We start from the raw sequence: 24,608 nt of genomic DNA on the forward strand, positions 1-24,608 counted from the left end.
TGATTAAACTGTAAACTGATATGGAGGGGAGAATGATGAGAATTTTAAACAGTTGTGAAGATTGTCATTAACCAAAGCAGTTAAAAGGTTTTAAAAGAACTGTTCTTTACACGGGTCTTTCTCTGAAAGTGAGAAGTAAGTTCAGCATGTGATTGGGGGGTGCAAGTGAAGTAAGAGCTCTTGTAGGATTGCAAAAAGTGATAGAGATACTCAGCTTTGATGGACATATTGCCACTTAATCGTATGAAAATTAGCAGGTTTCTGGGAGCTGTAAAAAGCGAACTGGAGGGATTGTTAAGAGGCTAAGTTAAGGCTGCACCTCCCGCTGACCATTGAAAATTGCAGGTGAGTTTTTAATGTTTACATGATCGTCATGTTCCACAAAATGTGTATCACGTGACACAAAACACTATGTAGAAGAATGGAAGGTGTAGAATAACAATTTAATACAAATAGAGGAGAGGTAGTCACCGTTCTCCTTTCAAATGGCCCATAACCAACTCATGATAAAGTATGGTTCTTTAAGATTAAGGGAAAAATTGGTGGAGCATTCTTAGAGCCAACTTGTGACTGTTGAGAATATGAAGCAGGACATCACTGAATTATGGCTGACAGTGGAAGGGTTTGGATCTACGCGCTAGCATGCTTATAAATAAGATGAAAGGCATACAAAGTGAAATGAGGGATGATGATCAGAGTATCAGAAAGATAAAAAGGTTGCTTAATAAAACATTATTGAAAGAAAGAGAGCCATATACAAGTCTCACCTATAGGTGAGAAAACTGTTTAACTAAAGGAGTAGTATAACATGAAAGCTGCAAAAAGATGCAATAGTTTGGAGAAGAGACTAGGTTAGGTAACATACATAATAGGAATGTATCATTTCCCCATTAGGGAGCTTTAAAACAGCAAGAAAAGGTGTAAAAGCCTTTCAAGGCAGCAGACACGTCACATGAACAGAGCACGAGCTCAATTATAGAACAAAGTTTATTGTAAATAAGTACATTGTTTTGTTAATTGTTGGTGAAATAGAGGGAAGTGTAAAGGAGGGGAATGAGAATACATTAAAAAAATGAATCAGAATCAAGATAACACGTGCATTACTGGAACCATACAGATACAGACATGTACACTTAACAATAGGTGGAAGAAATATAACAAAATCAGGACAAGGGTAAAAGATGAATGCCCAAGGGAAATAAGACACCCAAATTAAACATCTGGTTGAGAATAATTTATTGGAATGTAAACTGACTAGTTGAAAGAGAAAAAAGAAAGTAGTATCTTTTTAAGAAAGCCAGGGCTGATGTTTCACTATTTCATGTTCCCTTTTATGTAGATGGCCGTTTCTCTTGGGAGGACTGTAAAAGAAAATTGATACTATGTGGGAATAGAAGGGGTGGGGAAAAAAGGAGTACTAATTTTGGTTTTGCAGGGATCAACAATCCAGACAGCAGAGAGTATAGGATAGAGAAAAAAAGTAGGGGGGGGGGGGTCCGAAATGAAAGACCAGGACTGGTTGCATTTTTAGTAGAATCCAGAACAGAAGCTGCCATTAAAAAAAGAATAATTAGTAGAGCATATAAAATGTTGCATGATAACTATAAGAATCAATCAGAGGAGATTAGAAAGGATTGGGAAGAGAGATTGGATAAGCAATTCACAAAGAAACAATGAGAAGATATATGTATATCTCCCTAGTAGTGCAGTGGATTGGTGGACTTTAAGGTTTCTCTGCAGATATACTGTCGGAGTTGCTGGGTGGGCAGATTGGTGTGAAGAGAGAGATGATTTTTCTGAGTAATGATAGAGAATAGGTATTGCCTAGACATGGTAAGGCCTTGCTGTGTCTGATTGTGGTGGCTGCCAAAAAAAGCAATTACTAGAAAATGGAAATCAAAATCTAGACCAACTATATTAGAAGTAATAAATATAGTAACAGAGATAAAACAACTGGAATTTGAGATCTTTAGAAAAGGATAGGAGCAAACTACATAGGAAAGATGGGAATTGTGGGAATGCTACATACAGGGGAGGAGTGAAGTTTAAAAGAAGGCAGGACTTAAATGAACTATGTAGTGTTTGACTGGAAACGATTGGGTACATTATAAGTGATGTATAATGTTTGCAACTGGGAGTGTCTCAGTATGATTTGTGATGTAAAATGCTTGCAACTAGGATTGTGTCGGTGTAGTTTGTTTTCATTTATATAACTGTATGATTGCTTATGTAGTAAGTGAGGTTTAATAAAGATCTTTAAAAAGGGGCAAGAACGGAATAATTTATTTATTTATTTTATTTAACATTTGTTTACCGGGAAAGTCCGACTTGGAACAAAGCCAGTTTTCAGCGGAGTCTCAGGGAGAAAGGCTGTAGATGCATGTCTTTCTAATGTGAATGTAATTATGTAATGTTACCTAGGTTATGTGATTTATGGCAATATATGTGAAGCATGTTAATGTTAATTTAATACAGTTTGATTACTTTTGTATAACTGTAAATTGGCCTATGTCACAAGTGATAATTCGATAAAGGTGTTAAAAAAAATCCAGACAGGACAAAAAAGAGGGATAAACATGGCATATATACTAGTCGAGGAGATCTGGCAAGGAATGAACATATCAGTTTCAATATATCTGTCACTAAGAGCTAGGATACTAGAAATAAGGCAGGTGAGTGAAATTATAGAATTTCATATTGGCATATTTATACTGGGGTGAGAAATTAAAAAAAGGGATGTGTCAGGAGGACCAAGGCAGAATACAGTACAAAAGAATGAAGATACCTGCAAAAATGTATGCAAATATTTGGATTAAAGGATGTGATGAGTTTATGTGAAAGCAGGGTTAGATTACACATACTGTTCAGGTAGACACAGGGGCATGGTTGGGCAGGTTTTATGTAACAAGTGAGCATACTCATCTAGCAGATAAAATGGAAACACTCAGTTTTGTTATCAGACCCTGCCCTTTTACATATGGAAGTAAAACAAGAAAAGGAATATTTTGAAAGGCACGGTCAGTTTCCATACCATTTGCTTAAAATGCAGCAGTTTAAAGACTGGTTCAAAGGCAGTGTAAATGATATAGTTGCATTTTGGGATATAGCAAAAGAGGACTTGTGTGAAGAATGCAGTATCTGCAGAATGAAAATTAAGTATGTAACCAGGGCAAAAGTAAAGGAAATGAGGGAAGCCAGCTACAAGTTTTAAATGAGCACCCCAAAATAAAGGAAGTACAAGACAAAAGGTAGAATGAGAAAATACATTTTCAGGAACAGTGAAAACAGGCAAAAAAATATATGCTGGCCTTGGGATACATACCTAACCTCAATGAACCTAGAAATAATAAGGCAACATTTTATTTTTGACACTCCTAAAATGACTAAGCTTTAGCATAAAGCTAAGACAATGAGAAGTAGGTGGTGGTCATAAAGAAAAGAGAGTGAAATATGGGAAATGTGGTGAATAAAGTGGAGAAAATACTGGAAATAATTTGACTATTTGAAAACACTATATACACAGGACACAGACATAGAAAAAGGCAAGTGAGATGAAACCGTATCTGTATATGCTACCCTTGCCAAAATTAGATGTTTGTATTGGTATGTATATATAAATGTCTCTTAACTTCACCAACTTTATTTTTGTAACTGTTAACGTGTAAGCATTTCATCATTGTTGGAGCTTTTCTCCCCAGGCCTCTGCTAAAAATGTTTCCTGATCCCGCCGGTCAATCAAGGTTTCTTTTCAGCAGGGTCAGGGATAGACTCTGCTTCATGTAGAGTGGAAGCTTATTCCATAGCACTGGGATCTTTTAAGATGCATATCGATCCCTCCAGCATGTTCTATTTATGTTGCAAAGTTCAGGTCCTTGGATCTAGTGTTTCTGGTATTTGTATTTTGGATCTGAGGACGCCTTATATGCTAGGCATAGATTCCCTGCCTGTAACCTGTAGGAGAGCAAGTACAGGGACGTGATCTTAAGGTGATTGGTATAGGACAGCGTATTTATACCCTGGATTCTGCTGGTGAGAAACCTTTGAAGGTGTTCCAACTGTTGCAGGTGCCTAGTTAGGTACATGCGAGTGGTGGCGTTGTACTCTATGGCTGGTCTGATAACGGTTGAGTAGAGTGGTACTGTTACTTCATTGGTCCTAAGATCTCACACCTTTGCTTATGAGTTGGGTGATATGGAATGATTTTCTTACTGTCTTGGCTACATGTTGGCTGAACCCCAGATAACTGTCTACATATGTTCCCAGAAACGTAATTATTGGGTCAACTATTAAGGGTGTTTTATTGATGAAGTAATTAGCTTGGGTGTATGCATTCCAAAAGGCAAATATAATACATTTCTTTGAATTGAGTTTTAATCCTTGGCTTTCACACCAGTCATGTGTTTGTGTTAGACCCTCTTGTAGAATGTTGGTGTCATGGGGGGAATCTGTGATAGCTCCCGATTTATAGTCATCTGGAAACCTGGTGAGCCGGAAGCCTATGACATTAGCCTTGACTTCAGAGAAGTAGATGTCAAAATGGTATGTAAAGATGCATGTCATTAGTGTTAAAGTGGAAAAATAAACCTTTCCTTTTTAAAAGTGTATCCAAGTAGCAGTATATATACAGGGAAAAATAATATATGCAAACTGAAACCTTGCAGAACTGTACAGTTAGGGTTTGAGGCTCAGTAGTCTTATCTCTGACATTACCTTACAAGAGTTGCTGGAAAGGTAGGAGATAAACCCAGTATAGGAGCACGCTGGAAATGCCTTTGTGTATGTGCAATCTGCCAATAAGGATCTTAGGCTCCAAAGTATCAGATGGTCAAAGGTTCCAGAAGGATCAAGACTTAATAGTGCTGCTAGCCTCTCATCATAAGGCTGTCATATATTCTTGTAAGGGTTGTTTTTGGTACAGAGTCTAGAATGAAAGCTGTACTGGACAGGGTCATCCACATTATTCTGTTGTAAATATGAAACTAACGGCATATGAACTGCTTTCTGCAAAACTTACTCAAAAAGGGGAGGTTCAGGATAGGTCTAGTTGTCCACAATTTGAGCATCTAAACCCACCTTTTTCATGGCTAACTTTGTAAGTGTCTCCTTCAGTGTTGATGGAAGCACTAATTTCTGAAGGGAGGCCGTGGCAGTCTGGCAAGGATATGGGCCCAGGTTATTTTAACAGGATAAAACAAGCCTCTTGGGACAAGAATCCAAACTATAGGTAGCAGTGTCCATGAAGGAAACTTGTATCATAATGAAGACAGAGACACCACCTAAGGATCGACTGTAGGTTTGGTAAGTTAACCCCCAACTGTTGTCTACACTCAGCTGCTTGCACTAGCCACGTAGTTGTGGACTGCACCCCCACTTCACCCCACTCCAATTTCTACAGCTGAATAAATACAGCATCCAGCCCTGCAAACATGTTCAGACTTGCCTTTTATTCAGTGTAGTCTTGGACCTGCATCCCCACTCCCATCCCCAGACCCACCCCAAAAACTACAGGTAAATAAATACAGCACCCAGCCCTGCAAACGCATACAGATTTTTCTTTTATTCAGTGAAGGGGAATTTACTTGTTTGTTCTATTATCCTAGTCATGCTCTTTTGAAAATGGTACCAAGTTTAAATGTCTCATCTGCTTGGCCAATACTTAGTGGTCTGCTTTTTGGCTGTTTCAGCTTCTTCTTCTTCTTCTTTCGGCTTTTCCCGATCAGGGGTTGCCACAGCGGATCATCTGTCCACTCATGATTGGCAGTGGAGTTTTAGTGTCAAGTTGCCAGCCCGGTGCCCAACCTTCCAAAGAAGGCACACACACGCACACACTCACACCTAGGGCCAATTTAGTGTGTCCAGTCCACCTACTGCATGTCTTTGGGATGTGGGAGGAAACCAGAATCAAAAATAGCCTGCACTGCAGCTTAATGTTTCCCTTCCCTCTGATGAATAAGCTACACCCTGCTCTTGCTGATGGCCTGCACTTTCTTAATTGCTCTTTTCAGCTACTGCTTTAGAGACTCTCCCTATTTGCCTGTATAGGCAGTTTTATCTTGCATTGCTTCTTCCTTTTTCCATGCCCTGAAGTTTCACTAACTAATAAACAAAAAAATTCTGCTTTGAGCATTAAACGTGGTTAGCTTTAAAAGAAGTTAAGAAAATTATCTTTTTTCATTTTTCCAAACTTTCTTTTTCCTGACTACCTCATTCTACTGCCCATCTCTCAAACTTTTGTAGTTTTCGTACTCATAATGCACTTAAATCTCTTCTTTCACCCCAATACTTCAGTACAATTTAATTGCTTGTTCCTGTATAACTTTCTGACTTACAAATAGTTTGTTTTTCACCCACAGCAGCTGTACCACCTTCTCAGCCCACTCCATTCACTGTGCTCGTGTTCCCTCCACTCACCCTACCCACTATTTCCACTCACCCCCACTTCATCTAAACTTATACTATTCTGTTCCTCACCCCCCACACAACAAAACAGCCAACCAAATTCACTGAGACATCCAACTGGCCTAACTCCTCAACTTGCTAACTCCTATCACAGGCCCATCTAACTCACTTCCACTAATCTACTCCCAACAAAAGTAGTGTGTAACTTCCACTCAGCTAACTCTGTCTTCCCCTAATTTAAGTATAATGCGCTAATCTTGTAGTCTACTTTCACAGTTATACGAAACATACTCACAATTGCCACATCCTACCACACTCCCCTTCACCCATCACTCTGTTTTCTCCAGCTCTGCACTCCTAGATAGCAAATGCCCATTGTCTACAAAATTGTACACAAGTTTCTACCTATTAGGAACACAAGCCCTCTACAGTTACACCTGCATCAGAAAGAACTACCGTGCTATCGGTATCAGGCCTATGAAATGGATATAAAAATGGTACAACTTCTGTCACCACACTTCTACTCTGTAGAGATACCCACCCAAATCTTGGACCATCCCTTCAAACCAACTGAACCCAATCTAACCTGTCGGCTCCCACTATTTCCAAAACACAACCCACTAATTCTAACCACAGTGTACTGTTAGTGCATGTAAACCTCAGAAGCAACTACCACAAAATTCCAGATCTCCCTGCATTGCTACACACAACACGAGCATTCTGTTCATCACTGAAACTTGGCTAAAACCAAGTACTAAAGATGAAGAAATCTTCTTCCAGGGTACAAAATAAAAAGACATGCTAAAATACACAAAAAAGCTGGAGGAGATGCATTACTTTAAAAAAAAACACACGGTGGTGCACCGGTTAGCATTGTCGCCTTATCGCAAGAGGTTCTCCGGTTCGATTCTCTGCTGGAGCGCCTTCTGTGTGGAGTCTGCATGTCCTCCCTGCGGTTGACTGACGTTTAAAGACATGCAGGTAGATGCGTACGTGAATGGGTGTGCCTTCGTTGAAGGTTGGGCGTCTGGCTGGCACCTCGGCACCATAAAAATCTGTCAATCATAAGCGGACTGGTTTTCTGCTGTGGTGACCCCTAACCGGGAAAAGCCGAAAGACATTACTTTACTTACTAAACATTGCCAGATACCCACTGAGTCACCCCCAACTATCCCAACACAAAAATGTCTATAGTACAAAATGCATTGCTGCCATATATTTATATTCTCCCAGGCAACAACATTCCCATTCTTAAAGACATCCTTCACTGGTTTTCCACTAATGTAAATAAAGAAACTATTGTACTTGGGAATGTGAATATAGACTACTTATTTGTAAACAGTGACTCTCCTACCCACCGTATTAACCTTTTCAGTTTCACTCAAGTAATAAACTTATCCACTAGAATCGATAAACGCCACACCAGGCACTCACTACTAGATTGGTTCTTTACTACCTCAGCCTCAAACTTAAATGCCTTTGGCTGTCTGCCAGACATCATAGGTTCATAGGTTAGTACTAGGCTAACTGCCCTTGCGAGCCATTTTAAGCCTAGCAAATTATCCCTTTTAAGACTCAAACCCTGCACCTTGGGTTTGTAAGTCAAACACCTTAACCATTAGGCCACCCTCTTAACCCATCAGTGACCATCTCCCCACATTTATTGCAAGACAAATTAATCACACCCTTAAACATAGTCTTAAAACAAGTATGTAGGCTCCTGTTTTAACAAAGACATCTTTATAAACTACCTCTCCCAATACAAATAGACTGCTCTAAAAAAAATACCACTAGAAGATGCTGTTACCCATTTCATTAACACATACTAGATGAGTTAGTTCCCATTAGAACAAAAAGAACCAAAAGCAACCCTGCTCCATGGCTCAACAAAGAAACCCAACAGCTCATGCTAGATAAAGCTAAAGCCTGGACGACATTGTATAAAGGTAGAACACAACACAGGTGGCATATTTTTCGACAACTTAGAAATCGATTTAAGCAACAGGTCAAACAAAACAAAATTGGATTCTGTCAGTCATGTCAAAGGCAAACATCACCACAATCCCAAGCAATTCTGGACAACTGAAAAAACCCTACTATACCCCAGTCACACCACCACCCCCTCTGTTACCACAAATGACACAGACCCCATAGCCACCCAATTCAACACATACTTCATTCAGTTTGTCCTCTAGTGGAATCTAATCAACCCTCTCATCTCTCTGATCCCACGGACAGTACTCACAATACCCCTCGCTTTTCTTTCCACCAAAAACCTACCTCCGCTATTAAAACTTACCTTCAAAAACTGAAAACCACTGCACCAGATACTGATGGACTCCCAGCAGAGTACCTTAAGTTGGTTGCCAACATCCTGGCACACCCCATCTCAATACTGATTCATAGAACTATCACAGAAAACTATGTATCCACTATCTGGAAAACAATCACTTATTTATACCACTTCACAAAGGATGATCAGCCACAGACCTCTCCAACTATCACCCATTTGGGTTTCTCTCCTCTTTGTCCAAAATCTTAGAAAGATGCATACTCTTCCAACTCCTTACCCATCTCGCAAACTACTCTACCTGACACAACATGGCTTTCGACCACACCACAGCACAACAGCTTTGCTTAGTTTCTCAGAAACCATAAATAACAGCAGAAACAACGGTGACCTTGTACCCTTCCTATTCCCAGATCTGTCAAAAATGTATGACAATATTCCACAAACTCCTAATCAGTGAACTAGCTTTACCTTATTCAGTGTCTCTTTCATCTCTTACTTTGTTCTGTAGCTCTCTCTCCAACAGACAAGCAATAAAATTGAATAAGGACCTATCCCCCCTCCTCTGTTTCAGTCAGTGTACCACAAGAGTCATTCCTAGGCCCAGTACTTTTCAGTATTTTAACAAACAACCTGCGCAAAACTGACAAACTTGCCACCTTAGTACAATATGCCAACAATGCTGCCATCATCTGCTCAGCCTCAACCCTTCCTCTACTACAGCAAATGATTCAAGCTTTTTCACTTCTGTAGCGTCATGGCTAAAGGTTCATCAGCTAATCCTAAATACTAACAAAAAAAATTAATTTTCACACCCCGATCTCTCTCAGCAGCCTGTACACTCTTTAATATTAATAACCAAAAGTCCACCATAAAGGCTAAGTGAACACCCAAAACTATAAAAACACAAAGTTTTTTTACTCTTTAGTATTACTTCAGCAAATACCACCACCACAGAAACTGTAACAAAGACCAGACTACTAGGAATCTTAATAGAAGATAACCTAAAATTTGATATGCATATCACCCAGGCCATCAAGAAAACTCACCAAAAAACTGTGCTTCTACTGTCGAAGCAAATCCTACCTCCCAGACTCAAGAAAATCCTTAGCATCATCCTACCTTCTCCCCTTCCTTCTGTATGCTTCACCCATATAAACCAGTGTTCAAGCCACCCTACTAAATAAATTAGAGGCAGCTTTAACAAAACAGCCAAGTTTGAAGCTAATGCATCCTGCCGTACACATCACTGCTCAACAGTAAAGAAGCTCAACTGACTAGAACTATGTAATCACCTTGCATTCTTTCAGCTTCAGATTGCTCACAAAATAATACACAAACCTCACACGTCCTTCTTTACAAAACATTTTCAAGCAGTACTCCCCACCACATTGCCTTTGCTCAGGTAATCAGAGCCTGCTGATAACTTCCAAATCCAGTAATACAGCTGGAGTCGCACTGTACTCATCCTATGTCTCCATATAGCGGAACTCCTAGTCTGTCCCATTAAAACAGGACAGCAGTGCATCTAGCTTTTAAGCACAGCCTAAAACAGCAACTAAAGTCCTTCTGGCTCTGTTTCTTCACACCCTTACTCTCTGTTTCTGTCTCTCTCTCTCAGATCTCTAGACTTTCACCAACCCCTAACTCTCCAGCTGTCCTACCTTATCCTGTAAATGTAAATAAATTCTGTCTATGTGTATTACTGTGTACTGCTTTTAATCACTTGTGTAAATGAAATTTGTATATTACTGTATATTTAAATGCAGCCTGTTTATTATTATATAATACTCCTACAAAAATAAAATAGTATTACCTGTTGAATGATCCTAAAATCCCATTTCTTCTGTTGAGAAACTGATTTTTTTCTCTGTAAATTCTTTGTAATTTTTTAAAATCTAATGGAGCTTTTCTAACTGGGCCTCCACTGAAGATGGGCCTGAGTGCCAGTTTGGACCATCCTGATAAAAGGCAATAATTAAGCACTCTACTGCTGCATGACTGATAAAGCCTAACTTGACTCATCCAAGCTTTGCAGCAATGAAGTATGTGGTCAGATCTCATTCTTCAGTCATTTGCAGCAGTTTTGAGTGGCTGGGCAGTCTGAAATGCAGACTGTCAAACACCTGAGAAAGGTAAATCTGACATTTTAGACATCTCCATAGACAAATGTCATGACTTTTTACCCTGGAGATCTCTCACTGACAAAAAGAACAGTTCATATATTCATAGGTAAATAGCAGACTGTCAGTCTGTAGACTCTTACAAGTCTAGCAAATAACCAGAGGTCAGAATCAATCTCTGTACTTTGTATCTGTGAGATTAAGACCTTGGTCATTATGCCAATCCACCTTTTTGGTACCTAGGGGTCCTCCAGAAAAGTTTCCGCTGGAGTGTTAAGTGTGATCAGTACCTGTGATTTTTTTCTGTTGATGAATCTCTTTACTGTTATGCATACGTTTGTTTTCTCCACTGCCTTGAAACATTGATAACTTTTATCTATCTGGAATGATTAGGCTCCTTTAGAATGCAGCAGCCACTTTATGCAGTGTTGTGGTAGTTGTGCAACTTATGACAAATTTACAATGTGACTGCAGAATCTGTACTTGTACATTTCTGCCATAATTTGCAGAACTCTAGCAAACTTAAGTTGCTGACAAGTAGCAGTCCTTAAACAAATATTTCACTGAAGTTTTTTTTGTTTTTCTTCATTTGTTTTTGTTTAAGTTACTGCTAAAGTACTGTCTTGTAGTTTCATGCATGGTTAAACCTATCTAATGTGATCATGGTTGTTGGAACCATTGATTTGGCATGTATAATACACTAAAAATGCTAGAATGACTTGTCTTGCTTGAGATTTGCATAGCATGCAGTGGCTATTTAAAATGTTTATCTGTGAATGTTTTTGGACAGTGCAGCTAAATGAAAATTGACAAACAGTATATATGTTTTTATCTTTTGAGCATGAGTAAAGTTTGTAGAAATGTTTACCAATCTTTTTCACATATTCAGCCAAAAGCAACATTCTCAAGAGGAAAATGTGTCCACTACCGCCAAGCCAGCAACCTTGATAAGGAGACGGTTTCAGAGGCTGATACCAAACTTAGGCCGGTCAGCTGGGAAGAGAGGAAGCACCGCATTAGGAAAGGATGCTGCCGAAAGTGAAACTGGGCCAACTGTTGCTAAAAAGGAGCATTCAGAAAAAGTGGTAAGTGCAGTGGAAAGCAAAACTACTATAAAGGTTTGTTAATATTATGTGTGTGCACATTTGTGGGGGGTGTGGTGTAGAACTCAGACTTGCAGAAGCTTGATAGTCTCAAGTTTCTTGTGGGATGTTTAGGAATGAGATAGTAGTAATAGTTTTAGGCAGTAGATAACTTGGGTGCAGGGATTAAGCTACAGAAGACTAGCCTCAGAGGTACCAGGGAGAGGAGGAAGACTGTATGTAATATGTATGCATTCAGTGCCTTTAGTAGCACTGTCATCTGTTCTGACACTGGGACCCTTTTTCTTAAGAAAGAAGTTAGTGTCATCCTCTTGTCCTTTCCAGTTGAGAATTTTTTCATCAAATCTTCTGCACTTGGGGGCACATGCACCATAACCTAGCATGCACTGTGTTGTCAGATACCACACTAGTATAGCTCTTGCACGGTTCAGATCTTAGTCCTGTCATCACTGACAAGTTCCCATCATCATTACTGCATTCTAAACCTTCTAAGGTGTCCTTGTAGCTAAAAGATAATGAGCCAAGTCCTTGTTCAAGTTGGTGTAAAGTTAATTTCATTTCTCAAATTGACTCTGTTCCCTTTGTGTGATGGGCTTATCCTTGTATAGTGAGAGCTTGGTTTCTTGATCATCATCTTTAGCAGATGATGAAAGGAAAGGTACTTGTAAGCACCACCCATTTCCCAAATGATCGTTTGCACACTTCCAACAGGCCTGATATCCTTTGAAGTAGTCCAATTTCAGTGGTACACATTGCTAAAGACTCTTCTATCCTGGGTCTAGCATGGTCCTGCAAACCCATACAGAGGAGAGTCCTTTTGATCTTTCTTGTACCAGTGCTCATGTTTTAGATGCTTATAACTTTGAGGACTGAATTGACCTTTCCATGTGGCTGCAGGATACCACCCTTAGGGAAACCTTCCCCGATGGCATCAACAGACTTACTGTAGACCTGTCATTTTCTTGCATCACTTTTGGCAGGTGTAGCACACACACCCCCATGCTGGAGCTTATCTGTCATTACTTGTGCCCTCCCATTGCATGTGCAACTCAATGAATTCCAACTGTATGCAAGCCATGCAATGGAATCCCTCAGCATTGTATGAGGAGATTGAAAACCCAGTAGCCATCTTTCTTAGATAGCTAACTCTCCTAGCCATACAGGTTTTTCCTCCAGTACATGATCCCTGCTTTGTAAAACATTGATGCTTATACAGTCCATCAACAACTAACCTTTACCCCATTCCTTACCCAAGAAATGTCTAAATTAATACCTTGAAAAGAGGAGGTGCCTCTGTCCTGAATTGCCAGTTGGCATGGTATAGTATATATTGCTTAGAAGTTCAACATAGAATTAACTTCTTTATCTGTCAAGAAGGTATCTACTTTTTTATAAGCTTCCAACTCACTGAATTCTGATCCTAACCATGCATCATTGGGCTGACTTCTTTGTGATTTTCTTAGTCCAGCACAGCACTCAAACCACAGTAGTTTACCATCTTGCCACTAGATAGTGGTTATGGATGGCTAAATCTTGGCACTATTCTTCACCAGAAAGGTCTCTGAGAGATCAGCAACATATATTTTGGAACAGCTCGGAGATTTGCTTCTTAAGGGAGCCTGTTGCTGCTGTCCCTGCTCTGGATTAGGAAAGAAGTTCTGCTCTGTCTTTCTTCCTGTAAAGAGGATGAGTAAGTGGCATCCTGTCCTGGACCTTAAAGAATCCATAGAACTAATTTGATATGTTAGTGTCTGCATGCTATCTTTTCAGGTAGGTCATTGCTTTGCCTGGTACAGGGTGCCTGTAAAGCGTGACTGGATGTGATGGACATCGATGGCACATTACCAAGTCCACCAAGACAACACTGATATATAGACAATATTTTTTTTAGTGTATGTCATGGACAGAAGTAGGTTAAAAATTGAAAAAACAGATGGGTGCACAATTACCAAGTGCCCGATCCTGGTAGGTGTACTGGTGCCAGGACTGGAAAAGACAGTTTAGAATCCTCAAGATATGGAAACATTCCTACAATGGAGTTAGGGCAGGCTCAAAGGGAGAATGGCCCCCTTTTGTAGAAGGAAATAGTAGTCCACAAAAACTGACAGGCCAAAAGAGCCATAAAGGTGATAGTGGACTTTTGAGGATATGAAAGAAATTATGTATTTGTTACTATTATGCAAAAAAAAATTATGTATGGAAGATATTCAGAAAGGTTAAGAGAGAAGTTAGAGGAGAGAAAAATACTTGCACAAGAAAAATTGTCAGAAGCTTCAAATACAAATTTGCATTCGTTAATGCAATGTATTCATGAAAAACATTATATAGACCAAGAAGCCTTTGGCTGTTTGGAAAAAGAAGTGACTGAGGAAGTGAAAAAATATAAAGAACAAAATCTAGAGTTTTTTGAAAGGTATAAAAAAGAAACATGGACATGGGAAAGAAAGAGAGCTATGATATGGTGCAATATATATATGCAAACGAGAAAGCCAAAGTAATCAATACAAAAAGTGTGCAAACATTACACAATACAGAAGTAGCTGAGAAGCATTGGAAACATGAGCCACAAAGCATTATAGAGAATGATGAAGTTTATATCACATGGGATTACCCATGACCAACAGTTCAAAAAATAGACGCAATAAAACCAGATAGTGTCCATGAAAAGAAGACAAAAGTAGCGTTGATCATTGAAATTGCTATACCCAGCGATTGCAGTTTCGTACACATAGAGAGATATAAGTAATAAAATACTAGAATTTGCAGGCAGAAACGAGGGAAGTGTTGAAGGATACCAAGACAGTCCCAGTAGTAGTAGGGAGTAATGGATCTCATAAAAAAGAATTTACAATCTTATTTAGCTATGCTGCCAAGAAATGTAGCTGTATGAATTGCAGGCATCAGTTCTGGGCGCATTGAGGATGCTGCAAAGATCACTTTTGACTAACATCAAAGATTGAAACAATACTAATTTCACAAACTTTAATCATACTTTGACTTAGGAATGGGATCCATTCCCATCATGGTATTAGAAACCCAAAAGACTTGGAGAAATGAAACTGAGGTGTTTGTGATTCTGCCTGGTTGTGCATAGTGTTCAATACAAAATGCTGCCTTTTGGAGGTTCGTCCATTTCCAGAGTGGTTACTAAGGTGTATTACTCATGGTTGTAGAAAACTTCCTTGTATTTCCATATATATGAATGACCGGTGCCCAATGTCACAGGGGCTCACAGGTGACATCCATGGCATTGATACTGCTATGATTGCTTTCCTTAAGGTTAGTCATAAAGTGAGAGAAGCCATCTCTAATGCACTGAAAGAGGTTTGTCTTTATTGATGTGGAGTTGGACATTCTCTAGTGCCATTCATCCTTGCCCAGGAAGTGTTGAGTTTGGCAGTCTGAATAAAGATGCAGCAAACCGTCCTTGCTTGGATCCTCATGCTCCTTCTAAGCTTGGGGTACTGCCATGATGATGATGCTGTTTACATGTCTGAGGATGTGAGTGCAGGAGTGGAATGTGAGATCTGGTGTTGTTTACAGAGTCTATGCACATTCAAGGATCATCTGGTGCCAGAGCAGTGTCTCTCTGTCCTGTAGTAATAGAGTGTTGCATGTTACTCCAACTTGGTTTCTCCTTTCTGAAGCCAAGACAGTCACATGTCATAGTAATAGATGTCTCTCTACTGATGAGCTTGACTTCTGCATAGTTCAAGGAAAGTGGTTATATTGGAAAAAACTCTTCCTCTTCCAGTTAGAGCTGCATATAGTCCTCTTGCTTGTTAAGTCTTTTAGAGTAAGCTGCTTGTTGAACCCTCCTAATTTAGTTTGCGATGGGCAGGGGTATGGCCTGTCTGTCTCAATGACTGCTACCAGTTAATATGTTATGAGGCTGATCTTACGAGGGTATAGCAAATGAGAACTGCTGCTTCTGGTTTTGAATGTGTACCAGCCACAGCCAAATGTGCTTCACACTGTGCAGCTGAATTATGGGTGTTAAAACATTCCCATCTCACTTTTAGTTCAGTACCTTCCAATGTAGTAGTAGCAACAGTAACAGAAGCTTGCTAAAATTATTTTCTATTCGTACATGAATGGTCACATGTTGGCACTAGATAGGCTTGTCTGACACAGCAGAGTTTTCAGATACTAAGCTCTTATAAAACTAATCATCTGCAGCACATTAAGTAATGGTAGCTACAGCAAAATAGGCATTCTGTGAAAAATTGTATACCAGCAGTTACAAGTCAAGTGCACTTGTTTTATCACCTTACCTTTAAGTGTCCGCAGAGTTATGACTGAAATCACTGTTGCATTATTGCTAAACAGTGGGATGTTCATCGTGTTTCACTGTTGCAGTCTTAACCAATAGGATATCCGTCTCCCGTTAGCCCTCGATCTGCCAGAATACTAAAGGTAAGTAAAAATATGACATTGGCTGTCATCTGTTGTAAAGGACATCAGGACGTCCGATACAAAAGGAAATAGCCACTGTCACTTCCTCAGTCTTCCTTGCCGCGGAGCCCGAAGCAGAAGCATTTTTGCACGAGTGCCGGTCGGCCGTTTACCTTTTTGGTTTCCGACTACAAATTTGAAGTCAGCTACAGCAAAGTACCCCCGTTGAGGATCCTCTCTTCTTGCCTTAACGAATGTCAGAAAAAGTTAATAATTGTCTTACCTATGGAAAGCAGATTCCCCATAGAGATTTTCATTCCTATTGTATTATTTGTTTAGGCCTTGACCATGACGTTCCTAATTGTGATCGCTGTACTTCCTTTAATCCATGTACTATTCGTCGTCAGGCTAAGCTTTTAGCTAAGCATTTTGGAGTGTGGCCTAAGTTTATTGGTATGGTGTCCGCTGGTCTTCAGGCTTCGGATATCCCTAAGAAGCGTAAGGATAAGGACCGCTACAGGCTTCAGAGGGTCAAGTCTTCAGATGATGATAAGTTGTTCGTCAGACCTGCAGTAGCCATTGAGGCACCTTTGCAGCCCCTGCAAAGGTGTCTTTTCAACCGCAGGCCTCAGCTGGGACCATTTCAGAGTCCCCCAGGCCTCCGGCTTCCATTTTGTCTTCCGAACTTCCAGTCGGCCAGAGTGCCAAAGTCTTGGTCCAGCGTCGGTTGCTGTCACTTCTTCCCTGACGTCAGTGCGCCAGGGGTATATAAACTGCAACCAACACCATTTTATTCAGTCTTTCTTGCCGCGCGGTGCCCGTAGCAAAAGCAGCTCGCAAGTGCCGGTCGGCTGTCTCCTGAGATTTCATATTCAATTTCAGATCCGAAGTCTTCAATAAAGCTAAGTACCCCATTGGGGAAACTTTTTCTTGCCTCAGACCGATGTCAGTAAAAGTTAATAATTGTATTTCTTGTGGGAAGCAAATACCTCATAAGGATTTTCATTCTTACTGTATTCCATGCCTAGGCCCAGATCACTAGTTGTCAGTTTTGTGCTAGATTTAACAAATGCACTATTAAACGTCGGTTTGATTTTGCTCGCCATTATTTTGGCCGAAGGTTTAATTATACCATGCCGTCGGAACAACTGACGACTGCAATTCACAAAAAACGCAAAGATAAGGATAAGGACAGGCATCTGAGGCCCAAAACTGCCGACAAAGCCTCTTCTAGGCCAGTCGCTAGTTCTCAGTGAAGTGCTTTCACAGCCCCTGACAACCACTACCTCAGAGCCGCAGGCCGCGACCGACTCCCACGTGGAGTTGCCTAGGCCTCTGGATACTCAAGGTGTTGGGCCTACGGAGACTAACCCTTCAGATGGGTCCGGAGCCGCTGAGCAGGCATCGGCTTCTGAGGATGTTTTCAGACCTTCACAACTTACCATTGCATCTACAGCCAAGTCTAAAGCTACATTAAAGACAAAGAAGCAAGTACAGCATTCACCTGGACAGGCCTCCATGCCTAAAAAACAGATGCTCAAAATGGCCGAAGACCTAATTACTCTAAGCAGGGGGTTCCCATCCCCCCCTGATAAAAGGCCTAGGCTGGATACAGACTTTGATTCCTCTGACCAGGTTTCTATATATTCTGATTCTTCTTCAGACCAGGGATATTCTTTACCCCCCTATGAGGACTCTGATCCTGAAGAAATCTATTCCTTCAGCCTCTCCTCCTGAGGATTACTCTTTTGGGGAAACTTTACACACCATGAGGGAGCATTTCCATTGGGAGGGCCAGGATTACTCAGAATCCAAGAAAAGGCTCAGAGATTTTCTTATATTGCCTCAGCACAGACCCCTTCCTATTCCACCAGTGTTGGATATTGTGGACGATGTGTTCTCTGAATCCAGTTTAAATCCATATTCTTTACCCCCTGCTCCAGTCAAGCCAGACAGGTACTACAGAGTCCATGACTCTCACAAATTTCTTTATAAAAACCCTGCTGCTGACCCAGAAACTATTTCCCAGGGTCCCAAAGGGGTAAAGAAATCCACGGCTAAAAATCTAGTTCCCTCTGACAGAGATTCCAGAACATTAGATGGGGAAGAAAGTTTACACCTCTGCAACTTTATCAGTGAGGGCTTTAAACTGCCAGATGTTCATCGTGCATACAGCTGCAGTCATAACACATGCTTGAATATCAGCAATATTTACTATCTCAGTTAAAACAGAAAATGACTACAAGTGTAGAACAACCTGATTTTAGGGAAATGCAGGAGTTATTGCATGCAGCTGAACAAGTGGGAAAACATACTTTGCAGTGTGGTTTTGATTCATTAGAAGCTTCCTGTAGAGCAGCAGTTACAGGATCTGTGATTAGAAGGCATGCTTGGTTAAATGAACAAACCTTACCAGATCATGTTAAGGCGAAATTATTAGATGCTCCTTTACAGCAAGACATTTTATTTTCTGTTAAAGCAGAGGAACTATTAAAGAAAATGGAGGATAAGGCAAAATCTATGCAAACAGTGAAGGATTTCTTACAGGTACAGCCACCAAGATTTAGCAGAAATTGGCCTACTAAAAATTGTTCCTTTCCCGTGTCAGACAGGCCACAAAGAGGCAGATACAGACGCCCAAGAGGCAGATCTCAGTCCCAAGGATCTTACAGACCACGACAGTGGGGTGCTTCAACTCCAAAAGGAGGTGAGGACAAGTCACAACCTTACAGGAAACAATCCCAATGACTTCCCCCTTACAATGCCAAACTCTTCCCAGTTGGCAGCTCCCTTAGGGGGGGAAACTAGCACTTTTTTCACAAAACTGGCAATCACCAAGGACAAATGGGTGCTAAATATTTTGTCTCAAGGTTACAGGTTCCATTTTCACACTTTACCAAGGCTAAAAGGAATGCCAGACCTGCCACAAAATCAATGGGCAGAGGCACAAAAACAAATTACAGCCCTCATGGACATGAGAGCTATTCAAAAAGTACCACAGCAGGAACAAGGACAAGGATTTTGCTCAAGACTCTTCCCGGTCCCCAGAAAGGATAACGCCTCGAAACCCATACTAGACCTTTCCACTCTAAATACTTACCTGGATGTTCCGAAATTCAAAATGTTGACACTACAGCAGCTACTTCCCATGTTGGGCAAGAAAGCTTGGTTTGTTACTTTGGACCTCAAAGAGGCATACCTGCATGTCCCCATCAGACAAAATTGCAGAAGATACCTCAGATTCATAGCTGGTTCAATGCACTACCAGTTCTCTGCACTGCCCTTTGGCTTATCTACTGCACCCAGGGTCTTCACAAAGTGCCTGGCACCAGTAATTGCATTTTGCAGACAAAAAGGAATTCAAATATATCCATACCTGGACGATTGCCTGATTCAAGCAGAGACCAAGGACACTCTTCAAAAGTATCTGGCGTTTGTAAAAAAGTTAAGTTGCCTAGGGTACACAGTAAACGAAAAGAAATCAAAACTAGTGTCCTCACAAGAGATAATATTTCTGGGTGCCAGCTTAAATACAACGGCCCAGATGGCTTATCTCACGCCAGACAAACAAGCACAACTGACTCAGTATTTTCAATTGATAGCAACAAAGTCCCAACTCCCTGCAAGAAAAATTCTGCAGGCCTTGGGATTCATGGCATCCTGCATACTACTAATTCCATATACCAGACTGCATATGAGGAAATTACAATGGTACCTAAAAAGTGTTTGGACTCCACACTCACAGCCTAGAAACAATAATACCACTAATCCCCTGCCTACAACAGGAATTTCGATGGTGGGCACAGGCATGTCACCTCAACAAGGGTCAGTCTTTCACTCTACCCACAGCCAGGCAGACTTTAACAACAGATGCTTTGGATTACGCTTGGGGAGCCCACATGGCAGGAAAATGTATTCAGGGCAAATGGACCACAGGCCAAATGCATCTTCACATCAATCAAAAAGAGATGTTGGCTGTACAAAATGCCCTAACAGCTTTCAAGGACCTTCTGCATCCAGGACAATTACTATTAAAGACAGACAACACCACAGTAATGTGGTACATAAACAAGCAAGGGGGCACTCATTCTCACCCCCTATGAGACAAGCCATGACCTTGTGGAACACAGCTCTAACTTATCAAGTTCATCTGCAAGCACAATTCCTGCCAGGAAAGAAAAATACTCTGGCAGACGACCTAAGCAGAAACATCATGGATCCTCACGAGTGGAAATTAAATCCACAAGTTTTCAGCATGATAATGCAAAAATGGGGGTGCCCGGACATAGATCTCTTTGCCTCCCCACTGAACTGCCAACTACAAAAATTCTGCACAAGGACTTATCACACACAAGCATGGATAGTGGATGCTCTATCGTTCAGCTGGAAAAGCCTACACGTTTATGCCTTCCCTCCTCTGCCTCTCCTTTTGAAGGTTCTCCTAAAAGCCATTCAAGAAAAACCACAGATGATTCTGATTGCTCCAGACTGGCCACGCCAGCATTGGTACCCAATCTTAAAGAACTTAGCTCAAGGTCCACCTTGGATTTTGCCTCAAATTCCACACCTTCTGACTCAACAAAACAATCAAATCCTGTACAGTCAGCTCAAAACTTTATCCCTGGCTGCATGGCAGATTCATTAGCCAAACGGGCAACACCTCTCTCTAAAGCTGTTATGGATGTCATTTTGGAGACCAGGAGGCCTAGCACCAGGAAATCTTATTCAGAAAAGTGGAAGAGATTCTGCGCCTGGAACCATGCTCTAAGCCTGGACCCTCTGGTCCCTAACATTCCTCAGATACTACAGTACTTGACTGAGATGCTAGACAAAGGACTATCCTTCTCATCCATTAAGATCCACGCTTCTGCCATCTCGGCTCATTACAACAAAGATCATCCTATTTTCTCTCATCCATTGCTAAAGCAGTACCTCAGAGGGGCTAAAAACATAAGACCGCCTCAGGAGCACCAACACCTACTTGGGACCTCAATTTTGTCCTGGAAAAACTCACTTTACCTCCTTTTGAGCCAGCCAATTCAGCAGAATTAAAATATATATCATGGAAAACTGCCCTGCTACTGGCAATAACTGCAGCACGAAGAGTCTCAGAACTATAGGCACTAATGGCAGCGGAGCCTTTTATCATTTTTCACCAGCTCAACGTTTTCTAGAATTCATAAATTCCAAAGCCTTGGATCAACTTATTCACACCCGTACCAGGGGCAGCAATATCCTAGACCTGGTCATTACCAACATGGGAAACCGGTGTTCCACACCAGAGGTCAATTCCTCGTTGGTCAGATCCGACCACAAGCTAATCAGCCTAGACATCCACATCCCAGCCCCAATTAGGGAAACCATCGTAAGAAAACTTCTCCAAAGCCAACTTCACACTTCTTAAGAAAGAAGTGGCAAACTTCATGACACCCATGCAGACGGACAATAGAGGTATGACTGCCGAATCCTACACAAATGCACTTTATAAGCACTTACACAAGTGCATGGATCATGCTATCCCTAATAGAACCAAGATGTTATCCTCCAAAAAAAGGAAGCCAGTCTGGTGGTCCTCTGCCATAAACAAACTGTACAACAGAAGAAAGAAACTGTTGCAAAAAAAGAGTAAAATCCCATGACTGGAGGAACTCCCTGGTCAACCTCAGTCAGAAGCTGAGATCCCTCATAAATCCTCCAAAGCTAGTTACGGAAACAAAATTGCCACTGACTCTAAAGGCAACCACAAAGCATTCTATAACTATGTCAAGAATCTAAATGGGAACACTCAGATCTGCTCTGAGTTACAGCACAATGGCACTAAATATACAGAACCAACTGATATTGCCAACATCCTAGCAGATAGGTTCATTGCTAACTTTACCCCCCTCTCACCCCCTAGAGGGCCCATCTCTATACCGGAAGAATGTAAAGTTCCTATAATCACGGCTGCACAGGTAAAAAACACACACTCCTAATCCAATTAAACAGCATCCATGGGACCTGACAATATCCCAGGCTGCGTTCTACACGAACTACAGAATGAACTGGCACCCTACCTAAGTACCATGTTCAATCATAGCCTCACCTCTGGCTTTGTACCCACTGAATAGAGCACCACGACAGTTATCCCACTCCACAAAGGGGGAGCCACGACGGACCCCGGGAAATACCGCCCCGTTAGCCTGACGAGCCTGGTCTGCAAGGCCATGGAATGTATCATTGTGGAACTCATAAACAAAGATATTGGTAATCTCCAAACTCTGGACCCTACCCAGTTTGGATTTGTAAAAGGCAGATCATGTCTCCTAAACCTGATTGACTTCTTTGAAGCAGTCACCAAAGCCATAGATGAGGGTAAAATGGTTCACACAGCTTATCTAGATCTCGCCAAGGCTTTCGACACCATTCCCCACTCCGAAATTATAGATAAGCTCACTAAACTAGGTATAAATCCCTATGTCACAAGGTGGGTTGCCAACTGGCTCACGGACAGAACCCACACTGTGAAAGTAGCGGATTCCAAATCCGACATCAGACCAGTGACAAGTGGAGTACCACAGGGTTCAGTCCTGGGTCCTCTCCTGTTTGGTATCTCCTTCTCTGAAGTGCAGGCCAACACAGAAGGTCTTTGGCTAACAAAGTTTGCAGATGACTGCAAACTAGGAGCCATAATCGAAACTCCTAATGATGTGGACAAACTACAAAAGGGCCTCACTGAGACAGATACCTGGTGTCAAAGCCATGGCCTGAAGCTCAGTGCCAAAAAGTGTATTATCATCCCCTTTGGTAAAAACTCTGTACCCATGAACTACCACATAGCTGGTAGTCTACTTAATGCTGAAAATGTGATGAGACCTTGGGACACAGGTGGACAGTAGTCTCTCATTTGATAATCACATCGACACAGTGGTCAGGAAATCCTTCTACATGGCTCATCTCATCACAAAAGGATTCTCATCCAGAAAAAGAGGTCATTGTTCCTCTCTACTCATCACTCATTAGACCCATTATAGAGTACAATGCCCCTTTTGGTATGTACCTCACAAGACATCTACAACAACTGGAAAGACCACAGAAATACCTCACAAAGAGGATTACTGGCCTCAAATAGATGCCTTATGCAGACCGTCTCAAAAAACTACAGCTTTACTCCATCGCATATCGCCTACTCAGGGGGCGGTCTCTGCCTAACATACAAAGCTATGTCATACCCAGAGCTGTTGGACATGCTCCACTTAAAGAAATCCCAATCCCTCCGAGCTACACGCTCTAGGGACCTAAACCTTGTCACCACAATAAACAGAACATGCTGGAGGGATAGATTCCTGTCCCAGAGACTTCCCATACTCTGGAACAGACTACCTATCTATGTCAAACAGAGCTCCTCATTAGCACTCTTCAAGAAAAATCTTGATGATTGGATGGGAAATGGGAAATTCATCCTGGGGATCACTTCTGTGGCTCTGCTCGACAGGGGCACAGGAAAATAATTTTCTTGTGTGGCAAAAGCCAAGGTACATTTATTGGCTAGGCTTGTATGGGCCCTAGGGCCGATAGCCTAGTACCTACCTATGAACCTATAAGACAGGGTTTCCTTAAGAACAAACCGTTCATTTATGCCTAAGGGTGGTATCCAATGTGGCTCTTAACCAAATTATTCACCTGCCAACATTTTATCCAAACCCCTGAATAAAGGGGAGAGAATTCTACATTCCTTGGACATACACAGGCAATTACGCTGCTACTTGGACAAAAAAGCTTTCAGGAAAACTGAGCAATTGTTTGTAGCCTATGCTGCAAGATCACAGGGAAAGGCTATTTCAAAGCAGACCATTTCAAAGTGGATAGGACATTGTATCCGGTTCTGCTACACACAGCATGGGAAACCTGTACCATCTAACATTAGACCACATTCCACCAGGCAACTGCAACTTCTACTGCCTATCTTAGAGGAGTACCTACCAAAGATATTTTGGAAGCTGCAACTTGGAGTTCAGTGCACACCTTTACCAAGCATTACCACTTGCCTCTTTACTCTAGATCCAGAGCTGGCTTTGCCACTGCAGTGCTGCAGAGCCTCATAGCCACACCAAATCCTCTTTATAACCAGCCGGCCTGACTCAGCTTTGGAATTCTACCCAGGTGTAATGACTGCAGCAGTGAAACACGATGAACATAGTACAGATGTTCATCGTGCATACAGCTGCAGTCATAACAGATGGGTTTTCCTGCCGTCAGGCGGGTCCTCGGTCGGCCGAATTCCAAAGTCTAGGTCCGGCGTCAGATGTCGTCGCTTCT

General features: G+C 41.4%; 1 protein-coding gene across 1 annotated transcript in view; it reads left to right on the forward strand.

Moving 5' to 3' along the window:
- Nucleotides 1-24,608, forward strand: part of LOC122795949 (transcription factor TFIIIB component B'' homolog) — a 700,162-nt gene that overhangs the window by 320,461 nt on the left and 355,093 nt on the right. The window contains exon 6 of the mRNA XM_044064432.1: nucleotides 11,702-11,897. Coding sequence (XP_043920367.1) covers nucleotides 11,702-11,897 — 196 coding nt within the window. The remainder of the gene's footprint in view (nucleotides 1-11,701; nucleotides 11,898-24,608) is intronic.

The sequence above is a fragment of the Protopterus annectens genome, chromosome 2.part2 (assembly GCF_019279795.1).
Source record: "Protopterus annectens isolate FY-2018-M chromosome 2.part2, PAN1.0, whole genome shotgun sequence".
Classification (NCBI taxonomy): Eukaryota; Metazoa; Chordata; order Ceratodontiformes; family Protopteridae; genus Protopterus; species Protopterus annectens.